Here is a 26,957-nt window from a genome sequence, read left to right on the forward strand (position 1 = left end):
GAACGGCCGGTCCTGGCTCTCCGGACTCGGAGAGAGCTCGGCGGCCCCGCCCCGCGCCAGCCCCGGCTGTGCTGCGGATGGAGCAGAGCAGCTACCGCTGTACTCCAGGGTCTAGCAGAGCCGGCTAAGGCGGAGCCAGGCCACAATAGCCAAATTTAAATTCCGCTCAGCAATCCCGCTGCGTTGCCAGCAGCCAATGAGGTGCTCGGGGTGGGGTCTGGCCGAATCAGCCAATAGAAATCAGGGGGCGGGGAGTCTGGAAGGAACTCACCCAATGAGAGAGCGGGGGCGGGGCAGCGAGCCAATGGCGCGGGCCGGTTTGATTCAAAGGTGCCTATAAAAGGGGCTGGCAGGCCCGCGGAGCCTCAGCGTCGTCGCCATGGCCCTGCAGTGTGACTTCTTCGACGAGCTGCCGGCAGCTTGTCTGTCGCCGTGCGGGCCGCCCAACCCCGCCGAGCTGTTCAGCGAGGCGCGTCGCCTGGCGGTGGAGCAGCTGGTGGCCGGCGGGCCCGACGCCTTCTCGGCCTTCCTGCGGCGCGAGCGCCTGGGCCGTTTTCTGAACCCAGACGAGGTGCGCGCCATCCTGGGCGCCGCCGAGCGCCCGGGAGCGGAGGGCTCGGCGCTGGCCGAGGACTCGTTCGGCTCCTCGCACGACTGCTCGTCGGGCACCTACTTTCCCGAGCAGTCGGACGTGGAGCCGCCGCCGCTGGAGCTCGGCTGGCCGGCTTTCTACCAGGGCGCCTACCGCGGGGCCACGCGGGTCGAGGCGCACTTCCAGCCCCGCGGCGCAGGCGCGGGCGCCGGCGGCCCCTACGGCTGCAAGGATGCTCTGCGGCAGCAGCTCCGCTCCGCGCGAGAGGTGAGCGTCGCTGCCTGCCGGGTCCCCCTCGATCCCCGGGTCGCACGGGAGGCCCTTGTCAGGAATGGGAAATCAAGGGCTGCAGGAAGCGCGTGTCGAGCCACTGTCCACTCTTCCTCTGCGCCCTAACCCGATGGTCCTGGGATCGTCGACGGTGCCCCATTCTGCGAGTGCACGTCGGATCCCAGATCCTCCTGGCAGCTCCTTCTGGCATGGCCAAATACAGGGAGGAGCTTAAGTCTCCCACCACCACCCCCGCCCCAAAAGATGCGAATCGTTCCAAATTCTACCCGTTCCAAAATGCCAGTTTAAAACCAAAGTGGATTCCAGAACTTCCTGGCTGTTAGCCAGCGCTAGACCCCACTTTCTGGAACTGACTAGAACATGTATTACAAAAAATGTCACTTAAGAGATGGTCCCCCCATTGGGAATTCCCCGTGTCTTATGTCGTAGACAGCAGATAAATGCGAGCCCCTTTCCTTTGTCTTTCGGCTCCTTCTGTCTGTGAGTGAATGGGGTAGGTAGGATTTGCGTTTTATTGGCTGGGCCACGTTCCAGGTAGCATTGGCTGACCTAAAATGCAAATACTTTTGCATTAGATCAAGCCTGTATTCATAGTGTGTCCTCCCCCACCCCCCGAGGTACGGTTTCATTGTAGTCCAGGCTGACCTGGAGTTCACTGTGTAGTCTCTCAGGGTGGCCTCGAACTCGGTGATCCTCCTACCTCTGCCTCCCAAGCGCTGGGATTAAAGGCGTGCGCCACCACACCCGGCACACAGGTTTTTGTGTTAGCGTGGTGGAGTTGCAGTGTACAAGGAATCCTACCTGCCCGGATGAAATCGCAGCAGAGGGATTAGGGATTCTGCCTGCCCTAGGACGGTGTGGCAACAAACCGTGGTCTGTTCCTTGATGGTGGTGGTCACTGCCTTCTGTCTGTACTAGGGACATGCAGGCAAACCCTCCGGCCGTGGTGAGATTTGGGAGGCCATAGTATGATTGAGGGTGAAGATTCTTTGCAGCAAGTCTGGTTGAAACAGCTGAGTCCAGGAACAAACCTGTGCTCTGTTCTTTTGTTTTCTGAGATAGTCTCTGTAGCCCAGGCTGCCCTAATCTTGAGCTCATAGGGAAGTTCTTGAAGCTGGTGTTCCCTTGTCTGGTGGGGCTGTGGGGATGGAGCACAGGTGAGCTAGGAGTTTGCTTTTGGGGAGGAGTGTGGTTGCGGCTACATTTGTGTCACCCTGAGGGGCTCAGGGTGGGCTGAGGGTCTGTTGAAGGTATAGACATTTTACTTGTGGGGCGGAATTGTAGGGTGAGTGTGAGTGCCCAAATTCACCTCTCATGGGAGACTTGAGCACTTGGTATTAAAAAATAGATGCTGTAGCTGGGCATAGTGGTGCACAACATTAATCCCAGCACTTGAGAAGCAGAGGTAAGAGGATTGCTGTGCGTTGGAGGCCACCCTGACACTACATAGTGAATTCCAGGTCAGCCTGAGCTAGAGTGAGACCCCACCTCAAAACACACACACACACACACACACACACACACACACACACACACACAGAAGATGCTGTCACTTTCAGAAGCCTCTGTTGTCCAGGGACCACCACAGCCAGGCAGGAAACTCAAAGCCACCTGAGTTAGGCCTTGGGTTCTATCTAATAGCAAGGCAGCAAGAGAACATGTCCTCCTTTGACCCCTTTGACCTTTTGACCCTTTTGACCCTCTCACCCCCATTACCTCCATGACTTCTGTAGTCTGTGCCCAGTAACTCATAAAAAGAACCCCCTCAAAACAAAACAAAACAAAACAAAAAGGGTGGGGAGATGGCTCAGCAGTTAAAAGACTCTTGCTTGTGAAGCATGCCAGCCTGAGTTGGTTCCAGATTCAGTTTCCCAGTACCAGTGTAAAGCCAGATGCACAAACTGACACATTCATCTGGAGTTCATGTGCAGCAGCAAGAGGTCCTAGCAGACCCATTCATTCTCTGCCCCCGCCATGTCACATTCTCTCTCTCTCTCTCTCTCTTTCTCCCCTATCTCCCTCTCCCTCCCCCCCTCTCTCCTTGCAAATAAATAAAGTATTAAAATATTTTTTAAAACACCTCACTACTTCAGATTTTTGCTCCCACCCTGTGGCTTCAGACTTCACTATGCCACTTTGGCACAGTGCTTCCTACTCTCCTGATAAAGCTTTTAATTCTAAAGGGGCATTTTGTCTCTGTTCCTCCTGGGACCAGGCTGCTCCCCCTCAGACTGCTTTCTATCACTTGGGGCTTTGGGAAAAAGAAAGGTCTCCATGAAGGACAGATGTACAGGTTGCCCTGACCTTTTGTCCAGCTTGGATAGGAGAAGAGTGCTGGAGCTAGATACCAAGGGAAGATTGCACACTCGTGTGTTGGCCTTAGAAGAGAGCCTGCTGCTGCTGAGACATCCCCCCATCTTGCAGGCACTTGTCTCCGTTCCTGGGCACAGCCTCCTGAATGGCTCTGTGCCCTAGTTCCTTGACGTGCTCTCGCAGATTCTGTGTTTGGAACATGAGCAGTGCACCCCTGGAAAGGTAGTACGTTACTTTCAACCCAGCGACCGTTTTCGTTTAAGTGTATATGCCAGATTGCTTGCTTACTCAGATCCTCCTGTTACCACATTGCCAGGGCTGGAGCCTCAGGGGAAGAAGGCATGACTCTTGCCTGCTCCAGAGGCTGACAGGGAGGGGTAAGGGGATTGCTTTAAGCAGCGAGGGAGGGACTGGAAGAAACTCAAGTGTGAGGTGATTCAGCTGGCTCCAAGAGAATGGGTGAGCTATACTTGGAGACTATAGGGGCAGCCCAAAGACAGCAAGGATGTGGTAGCCAGGTTCCCCACAGCAAAACCACACGATCAGTGGTAGGACAGGAGGGGAAGATTGGAGCCAGCCCAGAAAGCTTTGCATGTACAGAAGGAGCAATGGGGAGTCATTGAAGGTTTAGAGTGAGAGGCAGGAGCCCTGAGGAGTGATGAGATGGAGTCCCAAGCGGTGTCTGGTACGAAGGAGCATGGGTTTGAGAGGGCTGAGGCTGCCAGGAAGAGGCAGTGAGGAGAGGGCTCGTACTAAGGAACAGCAGGCTGGAAAATTGACAGCATTTGGTGATGACAAGGGAGGAGGCAGGAGTGGAAGGTCTGGGAAGGAGCGAGGTGAATTGACAGCTAGGGGTGTACTTCAGCGGTAGAGCGCCTGCCTGCATGCTTGCAGACCCTGGGTTCGATCCCCAGCACCAAACACAAATGTGTTGAGGGGAGGAGGTTGACTTTTTTTTTTGTTTATTTTGTTTTATTCATTTGAGAGCAACAGACAGAAAGGCAGAGAGAGAGACAGAATGGGCGCACCAGGGCCTCCAGCCACTGCAAATGACCTCCAGACGGATGCGCCCCCTTGTGCATCTGGCTAACGTGGGTCCTGGGGAATTGAACCTCAAACTGGGTCCTTAGGCTTCACAGGCAAGTTAACCACCAAGCCAGCTCTCCAGCCCCGAGGTTGACATTTTTGTTACCTGGGGTAGGCAGTAAAATCAAGAAAGGAGAATAAGACCGAAGGTAAGTGATGTGAATTAAGTTAGATTTAATTTGAGACATGCTGAATTTCAAGTCCCAGAGGCCATTTCTTGCTAAACAATCAATAAAAATTGCTCTTCTTTGCCGGGTGTGGTGGTGCATGCCTTTAATCCCAGCACTTGGGAAGCAGAAGTAGGAGGATTGCTGTGAGTTTGAGGCTACCCTGAGACTACATAGTGAATTCCAGATCAGCCTGGGCTGGAATGAGACCCTACTGCAAAAAAAAAAAAAAAGAAAAAAGAAAGAAAATTGCTATTTGCAGGATGATATCCCAATAGTTGTAGTTATGCCCATTTTGTAGATAATAGAAGTGAGGCATAGAAGCTAGGTTGCCCCTAGGGTGTGATGGAGCCAAGGCTCTGTCCAAGGTAGGCTCTCTGGACCCCCTGTTAGCCACCATGCTTTCTGCCTGTGCCCTGTGGAGAGAAGGAGCTGCTTTGTCACCAGATGGTCACAGCCTGTGGCTGTGGGGATGGATGGAGTAGAGGCTGCTCTGGACCTGAGTGCTGCCACCTGGAAAGCTCTGCACTGTGTGTGTGTGTGGGGGGGGGGGGGAGTGGGCCGTGGGGTCACTTGGGCCATGTCTTTTGACATCCATTCCTGTGACATTTCAGCGAGGACCATGAAGGGTCAGGTGTTCTCAATCTGCGTGCTGATGGCCTGCATAGTAATGGTGCTGTGGCCGAGCTGTGAATGGGTCATGTCCTTGCTAAGCCCTTTCCCTGGTTTAGATAGGGTGCTTAAGAGCAGCCCAGTCACAGCGAGGTTGGGTTGTCTATCCAAACACTGCGCTCAAGTCCAAGGGTCCCTGGCTCCAGTACTCACAGCACTTGCACGGGTGTTTGTTTTCGGTTTTTGAGACCATCTGCGTAGGCCAAGACTGGCCTTGAACTCTCCATTTTCTTGTCTCAACCTAAGGAGGGCTGGATTTTATAGACATGGGCTGTTCAGTCTCCACTCCGGAAAGTCTCCATGCTGCACAGGGCTGATATTGGATAGTTTTCAATGTGATGAAAGTTTTTCAACAGTTTCTTAAAAACTTGGGGTAAATTTCATGCATGTATTATAAACAGGAAAATGATGACAACAAGATCTGCCTTTTATTTTATTTTATTTCAGAGAGAGGAGAGAATGGGCACACCAGGGCTTTCAGCTGCTGTAAACCAACTACAGGTGCATGTGCCACCTGTACATCTGGTTTACGTGGGTCCTGGGGAATTGAATGTGGGTCCTTTGGCTTTGCGGGCAAATGCCTTAACCTCTACGCCATCCCTCCAGCCCCTAAGCTCTGCCTTTTTAGAGTACTGAGGCTCTGTTTTAGGAGGAGGAAGCACTCAGGTAGGCATCAGGTGGGGGGCAAGTAGGGATTTCTGATAGCTGAGGCAGAGGTGTAGATGGGAATATTCTGGTGAGTGAATGAAGGAATTTTGAATTCCACAGGGAGGGTCCCACATAATGAGCCTAGAGGTGGGGCCAGGCTGCGCCGGAACAGAGTCAGGCCTAGCTGTTTGTTCTCTGAAGTGTATTTTCCCTCATGGAGGAGGAAGCTAGAGCCATTTGAAATGGCAGAACCTATCATGACATTGTGCCTAAATAGATAGCTCTGGCTTAGGTTTCCCCAGCAGCTCTCTGACCACTTAGAATCCATCACCTGGTGCATCTGACACAGTAGGTGCTCAGTGGATCCCTCGGAGGCCTGTTATGCCCCTTCGTTCCTGCTTTTGAGGGACGAGGGAGAAGGGAGAGGCATGTAGGAAAGAAAACTGAAGCCAGGTGATTCTCTGTATCTTTCCACTCAGCTAGTATTTAATCCTGGGTAGGTGCAGTGGGTGGTGACTGACCCCTGTTGGCTGCTCCATGTCTGCGCAGCTTCCAAGGTGCGGCCATCACTGGTGGGGCACAGTTTCTGTCTGCAGGGCTTGAGCTGAACTGATGGCTGACCTGGTCCTCAGCTGAGCGTCACCAAAACTACAGGAACTACTGCATTGAACTTGATTGCTTCTTAGGGGAAATTTAGATTCTGACCTACACGTGATCTCCTTACACGTTTGCTTTGTAACATACCCCACCTACTCTAGCTGTTGAAGTCACTCAGCTCTTTGTGCCTGGTGTCACGGGTCAAGTGCTGCTGATACAGTTGTCTGGCTGTTTTCTGCTGCTGCCGTTCCTGCTCCTCCTAGACCTCTTTTTCTTCCTCCCTCTCTCACTGTGTCTCTATTACAACAGGGTCTCTCTAGATACTCACCTTAGCCTCCCAAGTAGCTGGGGTTACAGCCATGTGCCATGGTGCCCGTCTTCTAGATGGTAGTCCACAGTCACACTTACCCTAACACACTTCTCATAGCTGACATGCTTACTAGCTGCCATTCCCTTTGTGTTTTTGTTTCAAAGAGGCCACTTTGGCCGTGACCATACCTTTGGTTATTTTTTTGATGAGCGGCCATTAGTGGTGGCAATCCTTGCATCGCGGAAGAGTCCCGCCAGAAGGAATGGCAGCTGAGGAATCTGTCGGAGGCCTCAGCAGTTGCAGATGTTCTGAAGCACTGACTGCAGGCTCTCCTGATCTTGCTCAACCCTCCTCTGCGTTATGATAGAACCAGTGCTGTGTGATCAGTTCCTGTTCCGGATGCCCGGGTCAACCTGACGAGGTTTCTCAACCTCACTCCTTGTCCTGGGGAGCTGTCCGTGCACTGTGAGTTGTTGAGCCTCTCCGACTCCGACTTACTGGAGACCAGTAGCACCTCTCTGCCGTAATAATCCAAACTTGGCTGCAGCAGGGGCAGTGGGGACTTGTTTCTTAGTGGTCCGAGTTGCTGCTTTGCTGATGAAAACATTTTGGAGACAGAGTGATGATTGTACCACATTGGGAATGTACTAAATGCCACCATTAATATAAATCCCTATTCCTTCTTTTTTTCTGCCCCCCCCCACCATTCTTCTACTTTGTGTCTGCCATGTTACTGCTTTCCCCAGGTGGCCTTCAGCAGAGAGGAAGCTGCAGGATCATTCTCACTCCTTTATGGATATAGGATCAGTTCTCTCAGGAAAACATGAAAGTGAACAAAACAGAGTATGGTGGATATATTGGGTTCTTTTTTTTTCCTAAACATTTATTTATAGGGGGAGAGAGCAAGTGAGCATGTTAGGGCCTCTTTTTTTTTTAAATTATTTATTTATTTATTTGAGAGCGACAGACACAGAGAGAAAGACAGATAGAGGGAGAGAGAGAGAATGGGCGCGCCAGGGCTTCCAGCCTCTGCAAACGAACTCCAGACGCGTGCGTCCCCTTGTGCATCTGGCTAACGTGGGACCTGGGGAACCGAGCCTCGAACCCGGGGTCCTTAGGCTTCACAGGCAAGTGTTAACCGCTAAGCCATCTCTCTAGCCCTATATTGGGATTTTTTTTTGTTTTGTTTTTCAAGGTAGGGTCTCACTCTAGCCCAGGCTGACCTGGAATCCACTATGTAGTGTTAGGGTGGCTCTGAACTGACAGAGATCCTTCTGCCTCTGCCCCCATGTGCTGGGATTAAAGGTATATACTACCATGCCCGACCACATATATTGGTTTTAAAAGTATCTTGATGGGCTGGAGAGATGGCTTAGCAGTTAAGCGCTTGACTGTGAAGCCTAAGGATCCCGGTTCGAGGCTCGGTTCCCCAGGTCCCACGTTAGCCAGATGCACAAGGGGGTGCACGCGTCTGGAGTTCGTTTGCAGAGGCTGGAAGCCCTGGCGCGCCCATTCTCTCTCTCTCCCTCTATCTGTCTTTCTCTCTGTGTCTGTCGCTCTCAAAAAAAAAAAAAAAAAGTATCTTGATATTCTAGGTATGATGGTGTGTGCCTATTATCCTAGCATTTGAGGGACTGAGGCAGGAGTACCCAGGGTTTGAGACCAGTCTGGATTATATACAGTGTGACACTCAAAAAACAAAATTTTGGTGTAAATGATACAACCTCTGGAGGGAATCTGGTAGCATTCATCAAAATTTCCATTGTATTACTATTTACCTCATTGTTACACTTCTGTGTACCTGTCTCAAAAAAATACAGGCAAAAATATAAGTAGAAGGGCTGGAGAGATGGCTTAGTGGGTGAAGGGACTTTGTTGCAAGCCTGAGTTCAATTCCCTAGCACCCACATGAAAGTGTGTATGTGGCAGTTGGAGGCAGGGCCAGGAGAATCCAGAAGTTCTTGGGCAAGCTAGACTGGAGCATACAAAAGGGCAAAAATAAAACAATGACAAGGGAGACCAAAGTGTACGGAGAGGACAAACACCCCAATATTGTCCTCCGGCCGCCTCATGTACTGGGGCACACCCATGACCGTACACACACGTACTAATTTTGTAAGAACAAATACACCTGGGCTGGAGAGATGGCTTAGTGGTCAAGGTGCTTACCTGAGAAGCCTAAAGGACCCAGATTTAATGCTCCAGTGCCCGTGTAAGGCAGATGCGCAAGGCAGTACGCGTGTCTGGAGTTAGTTTGCAGTGGCTGGAGGCCCTGTTGCACCCATTCCCTCGCTCTATCTGCCCCTTTCTCTCAAATCAATAATAATGTTAAAGAATATTTTGTAATATGTGGATCCTAGCTACAAATGACTGGGCTTATGCGTGAGAATGAAAATACTTAGTAGCAGAGGCCAGTAAGTTGAAAAGGAGACATAAAGGGAAGAGAAAGTAAGGGAGGAGGGTACTTAATAGGTTGATATTGTATATATGTAAGTACAATGATTGTTATGGGGAGGTAAGATGATGGAGAATGGAATTTCAAAGGAGAAAGTGGGGGGCAGGGAGGGATTAACATGGGATTTTTTTATAATCATGGAAAATGCTAATAAAAATTTAAAAAAAATAAAAAAATAATATTAAAAAAAAGAATATTTTGTAAAAATGAGTAGGCCTATACAGTTGGGTCTGTGCTACAGCTTTCGTTATCCCAGAAGTCCAGAAAGAACTCGTGTCCGCACTAGAGGACTGGTGAATCGTGTGGCTATATTGTGGGGGACTCTGGCTCCAAAGACATGAGGACCAGCTCTGTTCTGACTGAAGTGTTCAGAGCTGCCCAGAGCAATGCAGGTGTCATTAGCCACAGGTGGTCCCTTAAGTTTATGTCAGTTAAAACTTCTTGTCAACTCAGGAGGTTCTGATGGACTGCACTGGTCCAGAACAGTATGTTTCATTGCACTGCCTTTTATCTATAGGATATAAATGTGTTATACCTTTGTATACCTACACGTACTTGTTCATACTTAAAAAGTAGAAGAATAAACCAGAAATCGGTACTTGAGAATATTGCCTTCCTGCAGAGGGAAGGAAAGAAAAATAAGGGAAGGGATAGGATGGAAACTAGGTATCTGAAGTGTTCTGTAGTTTGCATTTTGGGACAGCCAATGTTTTATGTAACTTAAAAAAAATCAAAATCCTAAGTCTTTGTCTCCTCCCCTGCAAACAGACAAACAAACAAAAGCCGCCATGATGCCTGTCCTTCTTTGGCTCAGGAGGAGACAGACCTGCACTTAAGTATGTCACTTTGAATGAGTTACCTGCCTTCTCCGAGCTTTAGTCTAGAAACTGAGGGTCATGGTAGTGGGGCTCCGGAGTCTCTAGCTGTCTCTGAGCCCTCGGGACAGCGGCAGGTGGCAGAGTTTCCAGTTCTACCTGGTGAGTCGTGTGAGTGGCTTCCTGAACTTGATCTTCGCTCTTCAAACGTGGGACCCTGAGTCTCCTGGTGCCAGTCAGCAGCGGATGAGTTTGAGAGACGAGCTGTGGCTCCTCCACACAGGACTGGGCAGCAGCCCCCAACCCCCGGCTTCTGATCGGCCCTTCGCTCCCTGGCTGTCATGGAAATGGGTGTGACCTTGGACAGACTCAGAAGTCACCACTCACGCAACTTTCTAGCCCAGGGTGTGTGTGGGGGGGCATGCTCCATGCAGCGCAGGGAGAGGGTGGTGCCCAGGTGGTTGGGGGCCTTTGGTGGGTGTGGCCTGGCCGGCCCCCCTCAGGGAGCAGGGGCCTTGGTAGATGTCCACGCTGTCCTTCTAGTCTTGGTGGTACTCAGCAGTCTGCAGCATGAGCACTTGTATCAAGTGGATGTATCTACCCAAAGTGGAACTTGGCTGGTGAAAACGAGGCCAGGTCTGTGCAGGCTCTGTGAAGAGACTGTGCCTAGAAAGGAGGGCGTGCCGAGTACCAGTGCCAGGGAGCCAGGAGAAGGAAGAACCTCCATTCCCTCCCTTGGACACCCCGAGGGGGACAGGACCAGCCTTCAGATCCAGCCCGTGGGAAAAGCTGGAACTTTAAAACCAAATGATGAACCAAAGAGCAAATTAGTTACCAGATAGCAAAGTTGCTGATTGTACATCTGTTTTGTTAATTGGTGAAGCAAAATGTTTGGCAGGCCCCCATGCTCTGGGCCCCGTTTCCGTTCTGCCTGCAGCATCCCTCTCTAAGCCTGCCAGCTGGGTGAGGTTCCTGCTCCCTGTTTCAGGAGCCCCCAGGGCGTGTGCATTGCACCCATCATGTTGCCTCATCCCTGGCTCTCTTTTCTCGTTGGACTGGGTTCTCTCGCTGGGACTGACCCACATCCCCAGAGCCTGGCTCAAGGGCTTCACCAAGCAACCATCTGATCCTGAGTAGAGCCTCAGAGAGGCGAGCAGATCTCTCTGCTTTCCCCCAGGGAGCTGCACTGATTTCTTTATGAAGGTTGTGTTCACAGGTCTCTCCCCAGCTGTGTGTGTTTCTGCAGACCTGTGGCCTGAGCTGGGTGGGCTCGTGCCTGCTCCTTTCCCTCCTCCAGCTCCCATGCTTTCTGCCTGGCTGTGGTCAGAACCCTCCCCCTGAACATTTGCTGGAGTCTCTTAGCCTAAAAGGTCCGCACACAGGTGCATGGCCTCGTGCCAGAGGAAGTAGATCCAGCTACCCACTCCGCATCACTGTCTCCCTGACATCTGTACTCCTTCCTGCGGTAGGCAGTATGGGTCAGGAGGACTGACTGGCATTCAAGGTCTACCATCTTGTATGCCCTCCCTCTTTCCCAGTCATGTCCTGTGGCTCCCTTTCCTGCATACTGTACATTGCAGCCAAGCTGGTACGCACGCCATTATTCCCAACCTGTACCCCTGCTGTCTGTCACTTGGCTTCCTGACAGAACGCCCTTCCCTTGTCCTTGTAGCCACAGCTTTTTGGGTGTGTGCACGTGCAGGCACACACGCCATGGCGTACATGTGGAGGTCAAAGGGCAAACTTTGGTCCTTGTCTTCCCCCTCTTTGCTGTGGGCTGTCTGTGAGATTGTTTCCACCTCCCATCTTGACTTAGAAGAGCTGGGTTAAGCTGGGCGTGGCAGTGGAGGCAGAGGTAGGAGTTCGGGGTCACCCTGAGACTACATAGTGAATTCCAGGTTAGCCTGGGCTAGAGTGAGACCCTACCTCGAAAAACAAAACTACAACCGAAGTGCTGGGTTAATAGAAGCCCACACTCTACATCCAGTTTTGAGGAGTACTAGGGGTCAGAACTTGAGTACTCATGCTTGCACCCCTGAGCTGAGCCATCTCCCCTGCGTGTGCGCGTGTGCGCCCATGCTGGGGATTGCACCAAAGGCCTTACTCATGGTGCGCAAGCACTCTACCACTGAGCTTCCTCCCCAGCCTTTTTTTGACTTTATTCCTTTGAGACAGTCTTACCAGGCAGCTCAAACTGGCCTTAGACTCATTCTAACACTGGTAGGCCTTGAACTTGTGACCCTCCTGCCTCAGCCTCCTGAGAATCTGGGATAACCGGTTCGCACCACCAGCCTGGGCTCCAAACCTTTTTTTCTTATTTGTAATTCCACCCAGTTGCCATCACCTCCAAGAAGCCTTCCTGCCCTTCCTGAGTAAACACTTGAGGGCCCACGTTCATCCCAGCAAGGGGGATGACTCGCTGCTTCCTGCCTCGTTCCCCTCTCTCACTGGCCCCTTGCAGTATGTATCATTTTCTTCCCTCTCCCCAGGCCTTGTCAGATCTGTGCAGCATCTCCGAGCCCAGCGCAAGGCCCGCCCGCCTTCAGTGGACTCGGGAACGCTGCCTCATTGAGCGCCTGCCTCATGCCAACCCTGGACTAGGCCCTTCTAGGCTTTACCTCACGGCACCCTGAGCAGGTGGTGGTGTCCATCTTTTACAGAGAGTCAGGCTGAGAGAGATTAAGCACCAGGGCGTCATAGTTAGCAGGTGGGCCAGCTAGGCTCTGTGTCTGGGCTTTTCTGTCTTTGGACTACCATGTTAAGGGCTGCAAGTGCAAGGGGTGGACACATTCTCAGAACAGGACATACATAAGCATTGGGGGCTATGGCCTTTGCTGCCGCTGCCTCTTTGAGGCAGTATCTCCCTCCGCCTCACGAGTGCTGGGACTATAGACTTGTGCCACCATACCAGCTTCTGTGTTTCTTCTTAATCCCACAAGTGTTTAAGGGGTGCTTTCCTGAGCCCTCCATCAGAGAAAGTAAATCCACTGTACTCAAGGATCTGTGCTGCAGTAGAAAGGGTAAGATTTAGAAGTGATTCAGAAAAAAAAGATTGGTTTAACATGATTCCAAGAAACAGGGATTTTACTGCTGGCGTTGGGAGGAGGGAGGGTGCTGACAGCTCTGTATTGCGAAATACATGAACCCTGGCTTCCTAGTTCACGCCCCTAACTCCTGACTTTGTAGGGACTTGTTTGCAAGCCGAAATGTCTTGACAGCCCCACCACCCTGCCAGTTCCTGAGGGCCCTCAAGGCTGGTGATTCTAGGCTGTGTTGCAGCGGCAGCCTCTGTAAATGAGGGAGGCGAGGAGCCGCCCATCCTGAGAGGGACTGTCTGGTACCTGCAGCCCTCCATGAACATGGATGCCTAAGCACAGAGGGTTTTTGGACCCCACACTTGTATGGTTGGGTTTGGCTGCAGACCTGCTTTGCAGCTAAGGAAATAGGTATCCAGAACAGCGGTATTTTGCCCAGGATGGGACACAGGCTGAGAATTAGTGCTTCTCTGTGGTCTGGTGCTGGGTATAGAAAATCCACACCAACGGAGCCTTGTTAAAAGGACAGCGCTGAGGATAGGGCAGAATCCTTAGGAACTGTTCCATGTTCTTGTCATGGACTTGCCTGGTGATAGAGAACCAAGCACTGCAGAGGCCACCTGTTATGGGGGAGAGGCCGTTTGGTTATCTAAGTCCTGGCTGGTGAGGGAAGATGTGGCTGTAGGGAGCAGAAGATGATGGACAGATCTGTGTATCTCATGGAGTCATTTCAAGTCATGAGTTTGTGGACAGAGGCTTTCCAAATCATAGCAGAAACAGCGGTCATGATCCCAAAGCAGGCCAGTTCAAAACGATGGACTTGGAGAGCGGTACACCGAGGAGGGCCCCCAGAACCTAAGGCTTCATTACTCGCTTATACACTTAAAAAAGTCTAGTGGGGAAAACACATGCTTTTTGTGTGTGTGTGTGTGTGTGTGTGTGTGTGTGTTGGCCAAGAAGCAGACTGCTTGCTGGTCCAACGCGAACCTGGAAGGGGGGGTTTAAGAAAGGCACAGAAGTTGAGTGAGAAGTTTACCAGCACGGAGGAGGGTAGCTGGAAGGCAGTGGGGAGTGTTAGCTGGGCCAAGCCCAGACTTGAGAGGATTCCTGGGTGTGTTTGGAGAGGGGAAAGAATGTATGGCGAGAGGAAGCCCGCCTGCAGAGGGAAGCGGCATTGTGATCTCCCAGCTGGGAGGCAGGGCTTGGTGTTCAGACAGTGGGCTGTGGGTTTGGGTTCTTGGAGCTGACCGCTTCCTCTCCCTCTGCCCCGCCCCGCCCCATAGGTGATTGCCGTGGTGATGGATGTTTTCTCCGACATGGACATCTTCAGAGACCTGCAGGAAATGTGTCGGGAGCGGGGAGTGGCTGTGTACATCCTTCTGGACCAGGCTCTGCTCTCCCACTTCTTGGACATGTGCATGGATCTGAAAGTGCATCCTGAACAGGAAAAGGTGTGTAACACATATTTCCAGTTTCCCCACTATTAGCAAATGTGACGTTACCTGCGACTGACAGTGTGGCGGTGAGATCCCCACTGACAAGCGAGGAAACCATCTAAGACATTAGCCTGAAGCCTCACAGAAACTGAATACTTAATGCCTGAGGGTCTCATGAGGCCCTACCCTCCCTGCCGAGTTACTCCAGTTACTGGTTGGTGGGGTAGGGTAAGGTATTCACTTTAGCAGTGTAGCCACTGGTAAGTTACTGTTGCTCAGGCAAGCAACTCCCTCCCCATGCTCCTGCAAGCAACCCCAGTCAAACTCAGTGGGTCACAGAAAAACAAAAAAAACAGCATGCTGAAAGTAGACTAGAGGGGAAAAGTTCTGAGAAGAGGAGCAGGACAAGAGAAGATGATGAAGGATGGCTATACATTTTATACATGCATAACAGTTTTCAAAAAGTGAGCGGGGCGTGGTGGTGCACGCCTTTAATCCCAGCACTCTGGAGGCAGAGGTAGGAGGATCGCTATGAGTTCAAGACCACCCTGAGACTACATAGTGAATTCCAGGTCAGCTTGGGCTAGAGTGAAACCCTACCTCAAATAAACAAAAACAACAACAACAAAAATTACAAAAAGTTACTTATTTGCCAGCAGAGAAAGAGAAGAGAGACAGAAAGAATGGGCACAGCCACTGCAAATGAACTCCAGGTGCATGTGCCACCTTGTGCATCTGGATTTACATGGGTACTGGGGGATTGAACCTGGGTCCTTAGGCTTTGCAGGCAAGTGCCTTAAGCGCTGAGCCATCTCTCCAGCCCAGAAATGGAGTTTTTAATTTATTTATTTGAGAGGGGAGTGAGAAAAGAGAGAGTGAGCACCCCCAGGCCTCTAGCCACTGCAAACAAACTCCACACACACATTCCATCTTGTGTATCTGGTTTATGTGGTTACTGGGGAATTGAACCTATGTCCTTAGGCTTTGCAGGCAAGTGCCTTAACCGCTAAGCCACGTCTCCATCCCAGAATGGAGTTTTGACACATAGTGCAACATGGTTGAACCTGAATACATTCAAGGGAAGGAAGCAGTACATAGAAGACCACATGCTGTGTGATGCCGTGCATATGAAAGGCCAGATCAGGGCTGTCTGTAGAGACAGAAGATAGGCTAGCATCAGGATTTAGGGGAAGAGGGATGAAGGGATGAAGAGGTTGCTACCTAAGGGGTACAAGCACTCGCTTTTTGAGGTGATGAGAATGTTCTACCAATGCGGTCATGGTTGCATACATCCTTGGAAACCACAGACTTGTACTTGAAGCAGGTAAATTACACCTTGATTTGGCCACTGGGCAGAAAAGCAGCATGGCATTTGAGCTTCAGAAGGTTGGCCGGACCTCTGCTGTCTCCTAACAGTGAGCTCATGCTGCCCAGCTGCCATTTGGGCTGGCCTCAGTAGTTGCAGGCAGCTCTGCTCCTAAGAGCGGCCGTTTGAGGAGCTCCTGCTCTGCCCTGCGCACCACTCAGTGTTCGTGACAAAGTGGCTCTAACCTCACAGTGGCCCTGTCACGTTAGCGGTGCTACCCTGATGTTCTAGGTCAGGAGACACTGATGCAGAGAGCACAAGTGTCCACAGCTGCAACGGGGACACAATCACTGTCACCCACTCCGCTGATGCTCCCTTCTCATAACAAGTCAGACTGTCCTTGTCTTTGGTATTTCAACAGAAGTTCACATCATTTTGCTGGCTTGTCTCTTTGGTGGAAGGAGCCAATAGAAATAGATTTATTATATAATTCATTTTATAAAAATATTTTTATTGCTAGCCAGGCATGGGGGCACACACACCCTTTAATCCAAGCACTCGGGAGGCAGACGTAGGAGGATCAAGAGAGTTCAAGGCTACCCTGAGGCTACATAGTGAATTCTAGATCAGCCTGGGCTAGAGTGAGACCCTATCTTGGAAGGAAAAGTAGCCTAAATATTTTTATTACTGGGTGTGGTGGTGCACACCTTAAATTCCAGCACTTGGGAGGCTGAGATAGGAGGATTGTGATTTTGAGGCCAGTCTGAGGCCGCATAGTAAATTCCGGGTCAGCCTGGACTAGAGCAAGACCCTACCTCAAAATATATATATATATCTACTTATTCATCTGCAGGCAGAAGGAGGGAGTATGGCTGCAACCAAGGCCTCTTGTCGCTGCAGACAGACTCCAGATGCATGTGCTACATTGTATGTCTAGCTTGATGTGGATATTGGAAGAAATTGAACCTGGGCTGGAAGGCTTTGCAAGCGGGTGCCTTTAACTGCTAAGCCATCTTCTTATTTTTTTAAAGTAAGCAACATGAGCATTTCAATAGCTAATTTGCTCATCACATATTGGAGCACCTACTGTTTGTTCAAGGTACTAGAAATCAAATATTCAGCAAAGCAAAGAATTTGGACTTTGGTATCATAGGTTTCTGTGTGGGAGACCCTAACTGTCCACCTTACTGTCAAGCAGTTTGATTTATAAAATTTCATCTATTTAACATCTCCCTTAAGAGTTCCTGCTGGCTGCTTTTTCTAGTGAGAAAACAGAACATTGGATTTAATTAGGTGGTTACTAACTTGTTATTTGTGCCACAAGGCAAATTCATGACTAAGGTAGGCTTGGGACTTAGAGACTACATGAAACAAGACAGAATGTAGCCCAGCAGTCAATTTAAAAATGAGACCAGCGGGACCCAAGGAAAATACCAGTCAGGCATGGAAAAAAGTGCTGTCATTTAACCAGATATTTAGGCCACCCCTGCTCTCATCAAGAGCCAGGAGAAATGGGAGGTGTTGGTATGTAATTTCAAGGCATGCTCTGTAATTAAGTCTCAGTAGCAGAAAACGCACAGAACCATTCTAGCTACGGCTTTTATGCAGCAATTGGCTCTGCTTCATAGACTAGGTAGAAATCCAGGAGTGTTGACTGAGTCACTCACACTCTGTTGTTCACTGCCGTCATGGTGGTCCCGGGCCTCTGCAGGAGACGCCTATGCCTCTGACTGCCCTGCCCAGTCTTTGTGGTAGGTTATCTCCTTTCTTGGGAGGCACCACTTTCCGTCTCAGGCACATCCATGTGGTGGACCTGTGCCCTCCCAGAAGAGTCCTCTGCCTGGGGTTGTGTAGTTGAGTCAGAACGCTGGGTTTCCCTGTCGGCAGGAAGTTGACCACACATTCATGGCCTGGTGGTCGAAAGTGCCATGGCCACAATCACAGGCCTGGACAGCCTTCAGATGTGTGTGAAAGAGAAGACCACGTAGAGCCATGCCCAAACCAGGCCACGGGGTATTCTTATGCTTCTTAGGATATGTTGACCTGGCTTTCCTCCTCCAGGAAGCCCTTTTCTGGCCAATCCCTTGTATTCCATAAAATAGTGTAGTAGGGTTTTGTTTTTTTTTTTTTTTTTTTGGTTTGTTTGTTTTCAATATTTATTTAAGAGAGAGAAGAAGCATGTCATGGCTTCTAGTCATTACAAACAAACTCCAGACATATGTGCCACTTTTGTGAATGAATCTGGCTTTACGTGGGTCCTGGAGAATCAAACCTGGGTCATTTTATTTTATGAGAGAAAAATGGTGCACCAGGGCCTTAACCACTGCAGTGGAACTCCAGATGTGTGTGCCACCATGTGTGCATGCATCACCTTGTGCATCTGGCTTACATGGGTTCTGGGGAGTTGAACCTGGGTTTGAGGCAAACACCTTAACTGCTAAGCTATCTCTCTAGCTCAGGTCTTAGTTTTTTAAAGAAATATTTTACCTTGGAATAATTGAAGATTTAGAGGCTGGGAAGACAGCTCAGCTGTAAAACGTGCTTCCTTGTAAAGCTTGCTAGCCCAGGTTCAGTTTCCAAGCCATCCACATAAACCAGATGCAAAAAAAAAAAAAAAAAAAAAAAAAAAAAAAAAAAAGGTGGGACAAACATCTGGATTTGTTTGCTACAGTTTGCCCTGGTGCCCCCCCCCATATATATACATTCACACATATATGCATAAATAAATGTAAATTTTTTTAAGTTACAAAGATAAGGAATTCTAGAAAATTCTTTTTCTAAATTTTCTTTTTTGTTTTGTTTTGTTTTGTTTTGTTTTTCAAGGTAGGGTCTCACTCTGGTCCAGGCTAACCTGGAATTCACTTTGTAGTCTCATGTGGCCTTGAACTCACGGTAATCCTCCTACCTCTGCCTCCCGAGTGCTGGAATTAAAGACGTTTACCACCCCGCCCAGCCCAAATTTTCTATATGTTAGTGTCGTATGAATTTGAATTCATATAGCAAAATCAGGAAGTAGGGTTAGTATAGTACTGTCTGTCTAATCTATAAACTGTATAACTCTCACCAGTCACTTGACTGCTGCCCTTTATCCAGGTCCAGTCCAGGATGGCACTTTGCACTTCCTGTGAAGTCTCTGTGGCTCCTTTAGTCCGGAGCCCTCCCTTCATCTGTGTAGCCCAGTGTTTAATGCTGTAAAAGAGTACCAGCCAGCGCTCAGTTCTGCGTTTTCATAACAGTACCAAAAAAATGGTCATGTGTCCAGTTACAGACTTCATTTTCTTACTTATTATTTTGCCATAGTGATTCAGTTTTCTCCATAATAGTAAAAAATGTAGGGCTGGAGAAGGTAGCATAACCATTAAGGCATTTGCCTGCAAAACCAAAGGATCCCTGTTTAATTCTCTAGGATCCACATAAGCCAGATGCACAAGGGGGCGCATGCATCTGGAGTTCATTTGCAGTGGCTGGAAGCCCTGGCCCACCCATTCTCTCTCTCTCCCCCCCCCAATAAATAAATAAAATATAAATAAAAATTCAAAATGTAGATTTTTGCCAAGCATGGTGCTATACCCCTTTAATCCCAGCACTTGGGAGGCAGAGGTAGGAGGACCGCTGTGAGTTCGAGAGTTCAAGGCCACCCTGAGACTCCATAGTGAATTCCAGGTCAGCCTGGACCAGAGTGAAACTCTACCTCGGAAAAAAAAAAAATGTAGATTTTTACTTCTCTGCTGCATGTTATGTCTTGCTGTGGGTTTTTCATCACTCAGTTACTTTTTCTCTTTCCTTTCTTCCTTGAGGCAAAAAGCCTGCTTTTTATCTGTCTCAGATTCAGAGTTGCAGCTGCTGTCTGTCTCAGTGGGTCTTGTTTTTTTTTTTTGAGTGTTGCCACATGGTGTACTTGTGCCATAGAAACTCTTCACCCATGAAAGGACAATAAAAATAATGTTACTCATGTAGATTATTTCACCCCCGTATTTTGTTTCAAAATTATGCCTCGGTTCTCTAGTCTTCACCAACAGGTGAGTTTTCTGGGGAGATGGCTGTTTGCTGCATAATCGTGAGGACCCGAGTTCAAGCTCCAGCGCCCACGTGAAAAGCAGGGTGGCGTTGTGCTGGTAACCCGGCTGCTGGGGCTCCCTGGTCCGACAGGTGGATCAAAGGTCAGGGAGCTCCAGGTTCAGTGAGCGACTCTTACCTCAGGGAATTAAAGTGGATGAGGGATAGAGGGAACGCCAATGTCCTCCTGCCCTGAGTGTATCTTCACACACATGCGTACACCACACACATACACCAAAAACAAGCTTTATTTATTTATTTTTTAAGATGAGTCATCTCTTAGAGCACATGTGCACATGAACTAAGGGTCTCGAGGGAAAGAGGAAGGTCAGGAGTGGTGGTGCAGGCTGCAGTCTTAGCACTCTGGAGCTGAGGTTGGAGGATCACAAAGTTAAGGCCAGCCTGGGCTACAGAAATGAGCTACTCTTTCTGTTTCCCTCCTCTGCAAAAAAGTAAATATAAGAAAAGAACATGTGGGTGGGAAGATGTCCCAGTGGGTTAAGTGCTCACTCTGCAAACATGGACCTGAGTTGGTCCCCAGAGCCACATAAAGCTAGATAACATAGCAGTGCATATCTGACATCACAGCACTCCTCTGGTTAGGTGGGAAACCCAGGAGAGTCCTGGCAGCTCACCTGCCAGCCCAGCTGCACCGTGGTGAACAACTTCAAGTGGAAGGTGAGAACCAACGCCCGGGTACACACACACACACACACAGGCACCCACACGGACATGTAAAGGATGGACTAAACTCAGAAGCAACATTGCTTACATAACGTCCAGCTAGCACACCAGGCATGTTGTCACTAGGCGATAACCCGAAGCCATGAACTGGCAGCAAGTTTGCTTGGGATTGGAAGCCCTTTGGTCTTCCGCGCTTGCTCACTGGATGAGTGTGTCACTGAGGTGTTCCTTGATTTTTTTCTCCCACTCCCTCGCCAACAGCTGATGACGGTGCGGACCATAACAGGAAATATCTACTATGCAAGGTCAGGGACAAAAATTGTTGGGAAGGTTCACGAGAAGTTCACGCTGATTGATGGCATTCGAGTGGCAACAGGCTCGTACAGGTGCGCTTCTAACAGGTACCTCGCGTGTTAATCTGACACACGTGTGTCAGAACAAGGTCAAAGCTTGCTCCTGTCAACGGGAGCCTTTGTGGTTGAGCGTCTGTGTGTGCACACCTGTGTGTGTGTGTGTCGGTTCATCAGCCTCCTGGTGGGACGGTAGGCATTTCCCTGTGGTCCATACAGGCTAAACTAGGCTTGAGACCCTACGGTGAGCGAATCCTGTATTCAAACCTTGGCCCAAGCGTTTGGGGGAGACTAACAGGCTAACCACCTCAAACCCTGTTCCTTGGGGATTTGGACCCCCACCTGCAAACTGCAGGCATTAGGGTGTGTGTGGAAGGCTGCTACTTTACAGTGCTGCAAGCCATGCCATTTAGTGCTTTAGTCTAGAAAACACCACTGTGGGAGTCCCACTTTGACAATAACGTGTTCGTGTGGAGAGCAGGAGGGTAAGCAGAGGTGGAGATGATGAATGGTTCATGTGGATCTTTGGAAGCTGTCGGCTCTTCCTCATGTGTCATTGCTATGCCTAGCTACCTCTCCATCACTGTCAGTGGTGCGTGCAGGGTGTGTCTGAAGTTTAGAAAAGATAACCTCAGTTTTGTAGAAGCAAGGTTTGTGTCAGCTGTGGGTTGGGGCAGGTCAGGCAGGAAAGCGAGCAATTCTTGGGGCCTTCCGTATCACACAATCACTGCTCAGAACAGAAGCAGAGAACCCTGTCCAGATTTGCCAGACACTCACAAACACCAGGGAAAATTAGACTTTTACCCAAGGTAGGTTAATCTGAACCAGAGAATCTTAACTCTGAATGGCTTTTGTCTATTTTAAAATCTAAAAATTTAAAACAAAACTAGTCAGTGCTTTGTCACCACTGGTACTCCTGGGTGTTTGTTTCCACGTGTTAATATGCATGACCGTCCTGGGGTTGGGGGAACCCACCGAGGGTTTTGCAAAGAATCTTCCATCTCGGGATTGAAGTAGTTCTTAGGTAACAGATGTAGGTCACAGGAGGCAGAGCTGACATTGGGCTTCAGGATCTCATTAAAGCAGCCTGTTTCTGGTCGAGCTCTGTCAGTGGGATGATTGCCCATGTCAGGAAGCTAACTCAGACCACGCAGAGTGAAGCGTAGCAGCTCAGAGAACATGGACAGGTGGAAAGTGCAGTTGACCTCAGCTCCTCTGGACCTGGTGCAGGGTGTTTATCAGAACCTGTCTTCAGGTTCTGCTCTGCTCTGGCTGATCTCTATTCTTAGATGGCCTCTCCTGTTGATGGCAGAGACTCCAGCTGACTTACACAGCCTTTAGTAGCTCTCTCCCAGCAGTGGGACACATCTCTTCTGAGAACTCATTTGGCCCTGGTGGGTTCCATGCCCACTGTTGCAGTCAGGTCCGCATTGCTGGTAGAAATCACCCAACCAAGAGCAGCTTGTGAGAAAAAAAAGAGGTTTATTTTGGTTTACAGGCTTGAAGGGGAAGCTCCATGATGGCAGGAGAAATGATGGCATGTTCATATATCACCTTAGTCCAAGATCTTTTAACTGAGCCATAATACCCAAAAACTCATAGTGGCACAGAATAAACATTCACACTGCAAAAGATGCCACTGAGCCGGACAGATGGCTTAGCGGTTAAGGTGTTTGCCTGCAAAGCCAGAGGACCCATGGTTGATTCCCCAGGCCCCATGTTAGCTAGAGGGACAAGGAGGTGCACACATCTGGAGTTTGCAGTGGCTAGAGGCCCTGGTGCGCCCATTCTCTCCCTCTCTCTCTCCCTCCCGCTTTCTCTGTCAAATAAATAAATAAATAAAAATATTTTTTTAAATGATGGCATTGACCATAGCAAAGAAATACTCAAGCAATGCATGATTTAAACAGGGCAAGCACCAAACTCTATCTAGCTCTAAGTCCAACAACTCTAGCCAGTGACAAGTCTTGAAATCTGATAGTTCTAACCAGCAATAAGTCTTTGGAGTTCCAATTCCACCCCTCCAGCTAGGCTACTCACAGTCCTGGAAAACTTCATGCAGGGTCAGCGGCTCTCCTTGACAGCCATCTCGTGGTCCTAGCATCTCCATTGGGTCTCCACTGCAATCCATGGTTAATCCTCATGGCTCCATGGGGTCTTCATGCAGGCATCCAGCAAACCTGTTTTTTTTTTTTTGTTCATTTTTATTTATTTATTTGAGAATGAGAGAGAGAGAGAGAGAGAGAGAGAGAGAGACAGGCAGGCAGATAGAGAGAGAGAGAATGGGCGCGCGAGGGCTTCCAGCCTCTGCACACGAACTCCAGACACGTGCGCCCCCTTGTGCATCTGGCTCACGTGGGACCTGGGGAACCGAGCCTCGAACCGGGGTCCTTAGGCTTCACAGGCAAGCGCTTAACCGCTAAGCCGTCTCTCCAGCCCCCAGCAAACCTGTTTTGCACCACCCATGGCTGTTTCCAAAACACAAGACCATGTCACAAACTCAATGGACCCTCTCTTTCCTGCATTTCTTATACTCCACAATACCAGGTAGGGTGCCAATTTGTTAATCCAGGGGGGTTAAAGCAGGCTGTGAAGAACAGGACACTTCTTGAGCACTCAGACCCCTCCAAAAGAGTCTACATTCTTCCTGTTGACCCAGTGCAGGTCAGCTGGCCCAATCTCAAAGGTTATAATCTCAATTGCAGTTGAACAGGCAATAGTTCACCCAAAGATTTTTCTTTTCTGTGCCATATCCTTCTGCTCACACCAGTTCATTTCTATGCAAAGCAACCCTGCACAACTTCTCAGGACATGGGCATAAGAGCAAGCTTCTCACACTGCTACCCTAGTCCAAGCAAAGCTCTTTCTCACCCTCATAAGCCAAACCTCTCAGTACATAGTACATACTGCATTCAGGTCTTTCAACTCTGACCAGAATAGTCCATCAAGCTGTACTTACAGCACTGCAAGGCATCTCTTAGGCCAACGTTTCAAATCCTTCCACAGTCCTCTTGAAAATCAGCTCCAAAAAGCCAAAGCCACACAGTCAGGTGTCTAGTAGCAATCCCTCTCCTTGGTACCACTTTACTGTTGCAGTCAGGTTTGCATTGCTGGTAGAAATCACCCAACCAAGAGCAGCTTATGAGAAATAAGAGGTTTATTTTGGTTTATAGGCTCGAGGGAGAATCTCCACGATGGCAGGGGAAATGATGGCATGAGCAGAGGGTGGACATCACCCTCTGGCCAACATTAAGGTGGAATGTAGCAACAGGAAAGTGTGCCAAACCCTGGCTGGCATGGGGAGACTAGCTATAACACCCATAAGCCCTCCCCCAACAATACACTCCCTCCAGGAGGTGTTAATTCCCAAATCCCCATCATCTGGGAACCTAGCATTCAGAACTCCTAAGCTTATGGGGGACACCTGAATCAAACCACCACACCCACTCTGGATGAACCCCTGCTTCCTAGGGGTTTGGACACTGGCTAGCCTGGGCCATGTGCCTCCCAGTCCTGTTGAGACTGGAGAGGGCACATGCATGAAAGCTTTCTTGGGCAGGGGCATGTTATATGTGGGTTGTGTTACCAAAGAAAGAGGAAGCGATGCCTGACAGGCAGCCTCCTGGTGGTCAGCTCTAAGTGTGCCTTGAGCATTGGCATCCCCTTAGGAGGAGGAAGTCATCTGCATTCACGAAGATGGAAGAGAAGAGGTAGTGAGAAATGCACCACTAGCCTTAGTAAGGATGAGCCTAAAGTGAGATCTGCCACGTGGTCCCCTCTGTGGCCTTTCTAGCTGGTTCCTTCATGTCTAACACGAGGTTTGCCGGCCTGAACATTCCGGTCCTTTGGTATCATTTTTAAAAACTCAGAGATGGAGGACTATATAGGTTTTAGTTTGTTAATTAAGCAACTAGCCTTCTTTGTTATTGACGCATATATTTGCTGTATGTGTGTGTATGTATGTGTGCGTGTATGTTAGGGCTGTTTGAATTCATACTAGAATGTGCGTTATCACCAAAGCTGTCAATCTTACATGGCACGTTTATCATTCAGATTGATAATAAGTAAAGTGAAGTTCCTTATCCTTAACCAGCTTCCATTTGTTTTTAATCCTTTAGTTTTACATGGACTGATGGGAAATTAAATAGCAGTAACTTGGTAATTCTGTCTGGCCAAGTGGTTGAACATTTTGATCTGGAGTTCCGGATCCTGTATGCCCAGTCAAAGCCCATCAGCTCCAAACTCCTGTCTGACTTCCGGATCAGCGGCAAGTTTGACCATCTAGCTGACCGAAGACCACAGTCCAAGGAGCTCACGCTGGGCAACCTGCTGCGCTGGCGCCTGGCCAGACTCTCGAGTACACCCAGGAAACCCGACGTGGGCCTGGAGGCGCCAACTGAGGACAAGCCTGAGAGCAAGCGCCGGGACTCCGTGGCTTCCACCATCAGCGATGAAGACTATTTCCACAGCCACAGGGACCCGCTGGAGGACAGCGGGGTGGTTGACACTGCCACCCAAACAGAGCCAGGGGAGGAGGCGGCTGCCGTGAGCGTGAGTGAGGTGGGAACCCAGACCAGCTCCAGCACGGCCTGTGCCGGAACCCAAGCCACAGTCAGCACGAGGGCCGCGAGCGCCCAGGCCTCCGTGTGGTCCGCGTCCAGCAGCACGCAGACTGACGCCCGCGAGAGCGGTCTCGCTCCGGGCGCCCCGTCTAAGGAGGGGTCCCCTGTATCCAAGATGTCCGTGTCCAGGTCTTCTAGCCTGAGGTCGTCGTCCTCTCTGTCTTCCCAAGGCTCAGTGGCAAGCTCCGTCAGCTCCCACGCTTCCCTGAGAGCCCCGGAGCTGCACACTGCCGGGTACCCCACATACCTGGGCACCCCCCACCTGGATCTGTGCCTGAGGGACTCGTTCAGAAACTTGAGTAAAGAACGGCAGGTGCACTTCACCGGCATCAGGTCCCGGCTCAACCACATGCTGACCTTGCTTTCGAGGAGAACGGTCTTCACAGAAAACTACCTCAGCTTCAGCCCCGGGAACTTCACCAGAGCCTCCGTGAACGTGGTGGCCGTCAGGGACCTGGCACTGTACCCTTCCTACCCGTGACTGCGGGCAGCCCACCTGAGTCTGCTGCTGCGACGAGGGGCCGGCTTTCACCTGACGCCCAGTCACCTTTAAGTTCTGTTTTGCACATTGTTTTGTATGCTTTTATTTCTGTCCTGAAGAAGACAGGTGCTGGTTTTATGGTTTAAACACTATGAAGAGGTTTTTAATTTAAGGGTTGAATTTGGCTTACAGTTTGAAGGGATAAAGTCCTTGGTAAACCTAGTGTGAAAACTGTTCATATTCTGTGGGAGGCTCTTTTGCTAAGACATTAATGGGCGCAGTTTATTTTACTAACCACTACACAGTTGTTTGTTTTTGCTAAACACTAAGGATACAGCTTTTTGCTTATTTTTGTTTTTTGCACAAATCTTAATTTTCTCTCCTTAAGGCAATATTTTCGTGTTCTAAGATGAATTCAGTAAAAGATAAAATACTTTCTTTTGGCCAGGCGTGGTGGCGCACGCCTTTAATCTCAGCACTTGGGAGGCAGAGGTAGGCAGATCACCATGAGTTCAAGGCCACCCTGAGACTACATAGTGAATTCCAGTCAGCCTGGGTTAGCGTGAGACTCTATCTTGAAAAAGAAAAAACAAACTTTTTTTGTATGTGTATGTTCTTCCATCTTAGAAGTTTCAAGATCAGAATTATATTTAGAAAAACAAAACTTTCTTAACTGTCCTTTCTAGAATGTCTATATTAAATGGACAACTTTCGTTGCTTGAACACTTTATTTTCTGACATTTTTCTCATCTTTAGGAGTATGTCATAAATAAATGCACTACATGGGTATTTATGTGATTTATTTAAAAGAATAGTTCTGGAGCTGGGGAGATGGCTCATATTAAATCTACTTTGCTTGCAAAGGCTCCTGACCTGGGTTTGATTCTCCAGTACCCGTGTACATCCAGATGTACAAAGTGGCACACATGTCTGGAGTTTGTTTGCAGTGACGGGAGGCTGTGGTGTTACTCTCTGTTAAATAAATAAAATATCTTTAAAAATCGTGTGGAAAGTGATCTAAATTGGAAAAGGGAAAATATA

At 49.5% G+C, this 26,957-nt stretch overlaps 1 protein-coding gene across 1 annotated transcript; it reads left to right on the forward strand.

The window, feature by feature from the left end:
* The first annotated feature begins 379 nt into the window (after positions 1–379).
* Fam83d (family with sequence similarity 83 member D) lies at positions 380–26,703 on the forward strand. The gene is made up of 4 exons (XM_004666638.2): positions 380–859; positions 14,265–14,432; positions 20,725–20,849; positions 24,932–26,703. The coding sequence occupies exons 1-4, from the start codon at positions 380–382 to the stop codon at positions 25,914–25,916; spliced, it is 1,758 nt and encodes a 585-aa protein (XP_004666695.1). The 3' UTR covers positions 25,917–26,703.
* The last annotated feature ends 254 nt before the right edge of the window (positions 26,704–26,957 follow it).

Source organism: Jaculus jaculus, chromosome 8, assembly GCF_020740685.1.
Source record: "Jaculus jaculus isolate mJacJac1 chromosome 8, mJacJac1.mat.Y.cur, whole genome shotgun sequence".
NCBI classification, from domain to species: Eukaryota; Metazoa; Chordata; class Mammalia; order Rodentia; family Dipodidae; genus Jaculus; species Jaculus jaculus.

Excerpts from the sequence above, each read along its gene's own strand:
- Fam83d (XM_004666638.2), top strand. The coding sequence starts at position 380 with ATGGCCCTGCAGTGTGACTTCTTCGACGAGCTGCCGGCAGCTTGTCTG. Across the intron at positions 860-14,264 it reads AGCTCCGCTCCGCGCGAGAG|GTGATTGCCGTGGTGATGGA; the intron begins GTGAGCGTCGCT and ends CCCGCCCCATAG. Across the intron at positions 14,433-20,724 it reads TGCATCCTGAACAGGAAAAG|CTGATGACGGTGCGGACCAT; the intron begins GTGTGTAACACA and ends CCTCGCCAACAG.